General features: G+C 42.2%; 1 protein-coding gene across 1 annotated transcript in view; it reads right to left on the bottom strand.

Moving 5' to 3' along the window:
- Nucleotides 1-6,106: 6,106 nt before the first annotated feature.
- Nucleotides 6,107-9,665, bottom strand: part of EDIL3 (EGF like repeats and discoidin domains 3) — a 241,492-nt gene continuing 237,933 nt past the window's right edge. The window contains exon 15 of the mRNA XM_014309459.2: nucleotides 6,107-9,068. Within this exon, the coding sequence (XP_014164934.1) occupies nucleotides 8,919-9,068 (150 nt within the window). The 3' untranslated portion in view covers nucleotides 6,107-8,918. The remainder of the gene's footprint in view (nucleotides 9,069-9,665) is intronic.

Genomic DNA, 9,665 nt, shown 5'->3' with positions numbered 1-9,665 from the left:
TTCAGGCAGCTCTGCTGCTGCTCCGGGACCTGGGGCGAGGTTTTCCTCCACCACATCACACCCAGCCCAGGTTTGGAAGCCTGGCTTTGGATTCCCAGAAATATCTGGGGAATGCGACCGTTTGCTGAGTGAAAAAAAAGCCACTTGTGAATAGCTGGTCTCGCTGCCACAGCTGAACAACAATTTTTCTGTCAGGGCTCAGGGCTGGGAAGGAGCAGGGATGTGGAGCAGCCAATGCAGGTGGTGAGTGGCATGTGCTATATATGTATTTTACATAAATATTGGGTCACATTCTTCTGGAAGCCACTCTGACTCCCACCTTTGTGAGCCAGAAAACCTCCTCGCTCATTCAGGGAGCCGAGGCTCCTAAAAAAAAGGTGGAAATGAAGTGCTTGCAAATCCCTCGGCAAAGGGAAAAATGGCTCTAAAATAAAGAAGCACTTCTGGCTTTCAAGTGATGCTGCCCATTTCCATGCCAGCTTCCAAGGAAAGGTAACTGGGGACAAAGCTTTTAGCAGGAGTATTTGTGACTGGACAAAGGGAAAAAGGTTTTAAACCAAAAGAGGGTCAATTTAGATTAGATATAAGGAGGAAATCTTTTACAGGGAGGGCAGTGAAACACTGAAAGAGGTTTCCCAGATAGGTGGTGGCTGCTCCATGACTGGAAACCCTCAAGGTCAGGTTGGATGGAGCTCTGGGTGACAGGGTCTGGCTCAGGTTGTCTCTGCCCATGGCACAGGCTTGGGCTGTTTGGGCTTTAAACCCAAACCATTCTGTGGTAGCAAACTGGGGGCATAAATGAAACACCTCTCAAGGTGCACTGTGTTCCCCATCCTCATCAATTTTTTTTTTTTTTAATGGAAGATAATTGTACAGCACACATCAGAAGAACAGCTAGGTTATGTTGATGAGCTTAATTAACACCTTTGTAATACTGCTTCCACTTTTCTCTCTCTATTCCCACATGAAGAGTGACATATATGACATGACCTGCAGAAAATGCAGATATATATACCTACATATAAATATGTATGTAAATGTACACTGAATATTTACTCAAACAACCCATGCTTTGACTGCTTAATCAACAACTACCCGTTAGTTCCTTTTCACTCTTATAAAGGATCTGTGAACACACACTTTTGAGGAGCCGTGAACCTGTTATGGTGGCATGAGTCACATGTAATAAAGGAATTACTCCATGCCAGAAATAGTAGAGGCACGCCCTTCAAGAGAAAAAAAATTAGGGAAGAACCCCAATTGCTCTTCCCTCATCCCTCAGGGCTGTAGCTGCATCATGGAACGCACCAGACCTCTCAGGCACAACTTACCCTCAGTGGAGCCACATGAAGATGTCAGAAGTCATCCTTATTTTCCATGTGCCTTGGCATAATTTCCATAATTTAGAAGGATCTAAATTTTTTAGAGCCTTCTAATTTTTTTTGAATTTTTTTAATTTTTTTAGGAGGATCTAATTTTTTTCCATAATTTAGAAGGGTCTGCTCTACCTCCCCGCAGGCACCACCCACCCTGTAGTTCTGTGGGTGTCCCTTAATTCCCCCTTAAAAATTCCCCTTAATTCCCCCGTTAAAAATTGGGATTATATTTCCTCTTTTACAGTCAGGGAGACCTCCACCAGACTGCCAAGGCTTCTCAAATTTGACAAAGAGTGGCTTAGCCCCTTGCCCTCATAGTTGCCTCATGACCCAGGGGCGCATCCTGCCATGGCCTTGGGAACCCTCAGGTTCCTTGGATGCTCTCCAGCCTGATCTCCTCCCACTCTGGGCAGTTCTTCAGCTGCTCCCTTCCCCTTCTGCACCTTGGGCAGTGTAACCAGAGCATTTCTTGGTGAAACTGAGCCAGGCTGTTGAGTAGCTCAGCATTCTCCATGTCCTGGGTCTCCCCTTCCAGATTTTCCCTACTTCTCCTTTTGTCACCAATGCACCTACAGGAGCTTTTCTTGCTGCCCTTGATGTCCCTGGATAGGTTTAACTCTGTCAGGGCTTTACCGATAACCTGATCCTGGATGGCTTCTCTGTGTGATTTCCTTTTTGTGTTTTCTATTTCTCCGCCCACACAGGACATATTTGCCTGGTTTTCTTTTTGTTGGGATCTTTTGCTCCTGGGTTTGGAGGAGGTGACCATTGAATGTTAATCAGTTCTATTGGCTCTCTGTGGCACATCCCTGCCACTTTGTCACCCGTCCCTGCCCTCCCTGTGAGCTCTTTGTCATCTCCTCACATGGCGCTGGCTGGGGGATATTTACAGACACAAATGGGATGGGACTGCAGGGAAGGTGCCTTGAGCTGTTTGATTTTCCAGCATCACTCTCATTCCATGGTGATGACAATGGGAAGCTGCCAGCAGCTCACATCCCAGGCAGCAGACACAGAACTCAATGGCACAACTCACTTGATGAGTTTTTTGCCCAATCACACAAAGCAAAAGCACACTGACAGTATTTATATCTGTACAGTATCTATTCTATATTGACAGTAGTTCTGTCCAACCACTGTAAGCACAGGTACCTGTGGTTAAACAATGCTTGCTTATTTCAAATGCAATACCTGCTTGTGAGCCTTCAAACACAACACACAGAGCTCCATTATTAAGCTTCAACCTTCCTAATATCTTGCTAGATAAACTTTCTGTAGCTTTGAGAGCTATTCAGACAAGCTTTAATACACAGACCATTGCTCTATTTGTCCTTGCTTTTCTACTTTTTAAATAACTTTTCTGCTGACCAATCTCATGGCTGCTGCTTAGCTCCAATCCCAGTTCTGCTGTCTCTGGGGCCTGCTGCTTTCCCAAACCCCTCTGATTTTGTGGATTCCCACACTCACCCATCCCAGCAGACTTCCATGAACTCCACCTGGTCTTTGCTTAGAGGTGACATCCTCTCCTTGTTTCCTCTGCTTGTCCTTCCTAAAGAAGCCCCTGTGGCTGAGGCTCCCCTGCCCCAGAAACTCCAGAAGGGTAAATCCACCCCAGCCAGACCCCTGCAAACCCATGGTGTGTCACACCATAGCACCTACCTCATATTTTCTGACACTTTCGTCGTAAAATAGCATGTATCACTTCTTAGGGGCCCTTTGATCTTGCCTCAATGCATCACATGTATATTTTATGCAGTCTGTGCACTTGGTTGCATTTATTGTGGCCAAGGCAGCACAATGCACTTCCCCACAGCTCCTGCCGACCTCCCACAGCATCCCAGAAAGCAAACACATTCACTTAGACTTGCTTTGGTTTTCCAGCCTGGTGCAAGTGATTAGTGACCTTTCCTGGTGTATTTTGAGGGTTGGTTTCCTCCATCTAGCGAGAGCTGTGCCTGCTGACCTCAGATGATGTGTGGCCTCAGATAACACAGCCCATCAGCTGGCAAACGAAATAAATAAATGAATAAATAAATATTATTGTGACAAAGAGGCTGTGCTGGCCATCCTCCCCACCTCCTGTGCCTCACCTGTGTTCCACCAGGTGCTTCCTGCACATTCCCACACACGTGGGGCCTAATTCCAATTATAAACTACATAAAAACCCAATTTTTCTAACTCACACCCACTGATAAAATACATTTTGCTGCACTCCTAGCAAGATAAATCGTGAGAACAAGACATGTTTTATGTTGCCCCATTCAGAGGGATTTAAAAATACATATATACCATGATACATGTATGACTGAAAGTTAATTTGCAATGAATGGCACCATAAAGCTGCACAATTTCTGCAATTCTGCCTTTTATATTGCAGATTTTTAATCTAAAGTTTCAAAATTCTAAATTCTAAAGTTTCTAAAATCTAAATTCTTCATTCTAAAGTGTATCTCTCTATTAAGAAAATTCTGCAAATTAAATAAAAAAATGAAAATACTTTGGGTTCAGTAAAATTATCTTTGTTTAGTCCTATTTAAAAATTATTTTTTAATTTGTTCTATTTGATTTCTAAGATTGAGCAATCACAGGTCACTTAGTAATCACTAAGTGAACAAATTGGCCTCTTGCTATTAAATCTAAGGTATAAAATAAGTGTTATTGTGTTTACCACAGAGGTATCAGACAATACTTATTTCATGAGGATGTAGAGTGTTGATACTCATATCAATCCCTCTTTAGCAACAGATATGGGAGGGTGGACATTGATAAATAATTGCTATTCTGAAGATATTTACTCATTATTTTCTCTTGTTGTCTTCACTAGAATTCCTGTATGTTTATGTTATGAAGTGTGTGAGAAACAAAACCACTTTTCGGTTCTTCAGGAAAAGTCCCTGGATTTCAGGAAAATGTTTCGTGAAACAGTTACAATTTATAACCAAAAGTCAGAAAGCCCAAGATGCAGAAATTTATGACTGAAGTGCTAATATTCTCCATCATTCTGCAAAAATACTCCTCTTCTTGCGTGCAACACTGTATTCTTATTTTTTGTGAGTGGTACAGATTTGTAAGAAGGGACAATTGCAATTTTGTGACTTTTCTTCTGAAAGACAACGTGCTGTAGTCAGTGTTGAGACTGCCTGTTGGGCAGACATTGTCACCTCTGAGTGCTTGTGGATGGTTTTTGTCTCTAAAAGATGATTTTTGTAGAAAGAGCACAAGATAAAACCATTATAAAACAAAAGTATGTGTATTTTTACAAACGGGCTCATTCAAGGTGTAAACAACTGAAGCTTCGTCTCTTTTCAGTAAACATAATATTTTTATGTAATTGAATTGTTTAAATGGTTTGGGAGCAAATGGCTTTTACATGTGCTACTTTAAGCTTCTTCAGAAACTGAAATTATAGAATTAACTATTTTGGGGAGCAGGATGTACAGGAAATAAAGAGAAAAGGGGCAAGGGTGTGAGCAAATACCAGCTCTGCTGTGGCATCTCATAGCAGGTCTGGCCTGCAGCCACTCCTTATCCTCTCAGAAATTAATTTGCCTATGCAGGAGTGGAGGAGAGAGGATAAGGACTGATAAATATCCCAGGAAATTTGGCTTACAGGAAATGAAATTGTCATTTCACATTTCTGCTGCTCGTTCAGAGACCAGTGGGATAGGAAAAAAAAAAGTATTTTTAGACTAGTTTAAAACCTAGAGGTGTTTTTTTTTTTTGTAATCTGGAAGAACAAAGGGAACACATTGAGGAGAGCACGGCACCAACTGCTGATTTTTCCAGGAACAAACTTACCCACCACAAAGACCCCGTGGATGAATCCAGGAAAATGCCAGGTGCTATCTCTGCTCCACACTTGCCGCCGCCGAGATAAGCTGTGTCCCCTCCAAGGTGTTGCAACATAAGAGCTTCAAGAAAACCACCTCATTTTTCAAAAGTTTTTATTGTTAAGTTTGAAGACTAGACAAGGTCGTACTGGTTTTACATCGCTCTACATGATTTAGGTATATACAAAAACCATTTGAATATCACACAGCTTGAAGGGTTGCAAAGGTCGTTTGTGTCCGAGATACTTCTGTACTTACTGACACATCAGAAGCCAGCACTGAATATTATAGTTCACATTGGTTGTATAGCAAAGATACACTCATTTAGTATCCTTGGTCTTCAAAACTGACACTTAATTCGTGTGAAGCCATTCCAAAAGAGAAAGTCAACCTCGGAGCCAGAGCCAGTTGAGGCGACGGGCCCTGAACGCCGATAAAAAGGAGCCTCGTGCCAGTGCTTTATTTCCCAGGCTATAAATGTACCATATTACCTAGCAACACAAAGGTGAGGCCTGCCTACAAATACTTAGCTGGTTCAGGGTGAAATTTAATTAGGGGAACACTTTTGGCCTTGTTCAATGTCATTGTTAACAATTAATACAGAAGTCAAGGATTATTTCTGAGTTTTTTTCTCCATCCCCTCTTAAAGGGATGTCTCCTGTCCTGCACTTCTGTTTTTTTTGGGGCTGCTTGCTTTCCCTGGGAGAGAACAGTTGCGTTAATTTATAATTTGCTCCTTATGGTTTTTTTGTTAAGTCTGAAGGATTCCACTTAAACCAAGAACTATTTCAGACTCATACCAAAATTTGGTGCTGGAAGTGCCATTCCAAGAAGGCTTTTTGTAGCCAAGGAATAATGTCATTGGAAGAACTCCTAGCATGCAGGTTGAAACTCTAAGGGTGTCAGATATGTGATTTTTTAATTAATTCTCATGGAGTATTATCACAAGGTGTGGAGCTCTCCTTGTGAAGACTCTGACAGCTGACACAGGACATGAGGGTGAAAATACTCAACACAAAATTAGTACCAAATTAAAACTACTGTGTTACATTACATGAAAACCCTCTATGCAGATGAAAGGATTACAATTAATTTACTAAACCAAGAAATATTAATTCAAAAGTAAAACTGAAGCCCCAAAAGATTAATAACATGAAAAAAAATAACATTAAGGACAGAAACCAAATATTTCAGAAGAACATTAACACGAGTTTTTAAACTATGAAGTCTAATTTTCTGAAATGGCCTTCTGTTTTTTTGGATACAGTCAGTTAGTGAAGCATCTACACGCTATTCTACATATCTGTAATTAAATTCAGGGTCAACTGCTCTCCCATAATAGGAAAATGTATTTAAGCCTCATAAAGTATTGTGTGTTCGTGCCCTAAAGACTAGATTTTTCTTTTTTGTTTTTTCTTTTTAACCCAAAGACTAAATTGCAAAATATAGGCAGTAGATAATGTAGGGATAGACTCGTCCTCCATTATTCAGATTTTTTTTTCTCGTTAGAAGTACCACCAAATTGGTTGACTTTCTCTCTAAAATTGCTCCTTTTGCTTGAAGACCACTCCATATATACATCATTAAGGAATGCTGTTAACACAGTTACAGACAAGACAGTAACAGTCTAGTGGCTTTTGTTATGCAGCACAAAGTAAAAAATAAAGAACAAACTTAGCAGTGTTGCACAGGACCTCAACATTTCTTACACATACTTTTACCTTTACAGGACTCTTCTTTAGAAGTCTTTAAATGTCTAAGCCTTATAAAATAAATACTTGTATAAATACAGTTTAAGGATTAAGTCATTTTGTAGAGGCAGGGTGTTCTGTTTGCTAAAATGTGACAGTTTAAGTGACACTATCAGAAAACCGCCACCATTATATCCCCAATTCTTGTATGTAAAATTCCTGGCTGCTATTCTAGAGTCTTTTCACAGTTCCATGGATAATATATATTTAGTCTGTGGTGGAGAATGTGTGATTAAATGCAGGTTTTTTCGAAATCCAAACCATTTTGTTTCCAAGGTAAACTTTGCCCTTTGCAGATTGTGGGCCAGCGAGCTGCTGGCCTGGGAAGCAGTGCCCAAGTTCAGAGTTTTGGTGAGAATGGAACAGTGACAGAAAGTATAAGTTCAGTGACATTTGCTAAAACATGCAGCTGCATCTCTCTCTCTCTCTCTCACATTCTCTCTTTCTCTCCACATCAGCATGGTATGAAATTAAAAGGTTGGCAGTAATCCCAAGTGCTGTTGTTTCAGGTCCCCTCACTCCCTGTCCTGGGATCTTTTTTAGTCTGAGGTGCTGCTCTAACTCTAAAGAACACTTTAATCCAAGGGGACTTGGATTGCTCTTCAGAGATTGGTATTGTCATCTCAATCAGCAGGGGAAACTGAGGCACGGGGGAGAATGTCCCCCCTATTTCTCCACTACTTTTCCTCCTAAAATCTACTTTTTAAACTGGGGTTGATATCATGCTGTGTGTGAAGCATTCCTGTAGATGGGGCATGATAGGAAACAGCCTCCTCGTGGCTCACTGGTGTGTGTCTGAAAATAGGAGCAGAGGGTGACAAGGGCCAGGCTTTGGTGTGCTCCTAAGTCACCTGTTACCTTCTGGGGAGGAAAGCTGTGACTTTAGGAAGAGCCTAAAGAGGGAGGGTTTCCTGGCAGTAAGGGAGTCATTCCTCCTGTGTGTCTTTTATCACCTGGTTCCTTCACCCCACATTTTCCTCCTCACTGGAATTCAGAGCGTTTGTGAAAGCAGTGATGGGGGCGGGCAGGTCACAGTCTGGGGCTGTGTGCTCACCCCTGGAAAAATCATCCTGGAATGGGATTTCTGATGGAACATGTGGGCACCCAAGAAGAGACACCGCAGATACCCTGGTGCCTCCCCTTAGTCTCCATGAAAAAGCACAGAAACTTTGAAAATGCATAAACTTTGGCAAATTCATTAACATCATAATACACTGATTTGGTTACATATGCAAAACAGGTGACATGTCCCAAGGAAAACAACACCAGCACAGTGAGATACTGAACAGAAAAGATGGAGGCCGTGTCTACAGCATGCAAAATAGAGAAGGAAAATGGGGCAGTTAGGAAAACCCTCCAGGTGCGTGGACTCTGCTGTCTGGATGGAAGTGGTGGAAGGTAGCTCGGAACACCACAGGTACCGTGTTTGAGCAGTACCGTGGAGAATTTCCCAAAATATTATGTCGTAAGAACTGACAGTGTTTGATAGGCACAATTACTATAATGCAGTCATCCCCAAGTAAACTTATTGCTAAAAGCTGCAGTATCACTTTTTGCAAGTAAGATGATGGTATGATTTATGGAGAACTCGTCAGCCCAATGTTCCTGAAGCTGCAAATGAGCTTCGTTTTTCTCTTCCCTTGTAAAAAGGATGCTGCTGTTTTGTTTTGTTTTTCTTTTTCTTTTTTCTCTTTTTCCCTCAACGCTTTTCAACTGGTGGTGAACAGCTCAAAGGAGAACTAGGAGGATAATTCCACAGCAGAAGGGACAACACCAACAGATTTCAAGGGCCAAAAAAAAAAACCAAAACGGATTGGATAGTTTTTTAAAAGGGCAGGCTTAGACCTCCTGGCGAAAGACAGCTAGCGGCCTACCATAAAAAAATGAGCGAGCACTGGTTCATGGAGAAACCCCACTCAGCATCCTACAAGCTTCTTCTACAGCAGCAGGAGCGGGGCAGCTCAGTCCTCAACGGCACAGCCCAGCAGCTCGGAGCGCAGGGTGATGCGGCCGTACCACGACCAGGGCAGGATGCGCACGTGCCGGGCCAGGATCGGCGGCTCGATGACGTTCTTGCGGTGCGTGTCGTTGTCAAAGTTCCCCTGGAACACCTGTGGGGGAAGCAATGGGGGGAGGCTTTTAGTGGAAGTTCCCCTGGGAACACCTGCAGGTACGGTGGTCACGTTCCCTGAACGTGATTTCTTCTCGCTCATGGTTTTTCTCCTGGGAAGCTGAGAAGCCTCGGAGAAAAGGAAAACAATTCTTATCTCATTTGCTTCTCCTGTGCTGTGCTCGTGTGGAATGTGTTTGGAGATTGTTTACCCACAGGTGATTGCTTGATTGGACTCTGATGTGAGCTGTTTTGCCTCATTGGCCAATTGTGGCCAAGCTGTGTATGGGACTCTGGAAAGAGTCACAAATTTTCATTATTGTCTTTTTAGCGTTCATAAATATCTTTTCTGTATTCTTTAGTATAGTATAGTATTCTTTAATATAATATATTATTATAAAGTAATAGATCAGCATTCTGAGAACACGCAGTCAGATGCATTATTCCCTCCCCTCGTTGAGTGTTGGGGTCTCTAGCTTGTTAGAGTGACCCCGAGAAAGGTTATAAAGTCTCCTTTCCCAGCCCAGCACTTGAAGAAGGAGTCAGGGCTCTTCATTTCTTGGTCTCAAGGTTGTTTATTGTATCTTGTCTGTAAAAT

The sequence above is a fragment of the Geospiza fortis genome, unplaced genomic scaffold (genome assembly GCF_000277835.1).
Source record: "Geospiza fortis unplaced genomic scaffold, GeoFor_1.0 scaffold43, whole genome shotgun sequence".
NCBI classification, from domain to species: domain Eukaryota; kingdom Metazoa; phylum Chordata; class Aves; order Passeriformes; family Thraupidae; genus Geospiza; species Geospiza fortis.
The sequence above is the reverse complement of the archived record's forward strand: the minus strand, read 5'-3'. Positions and strand labels throughout refer to the sequence as shown.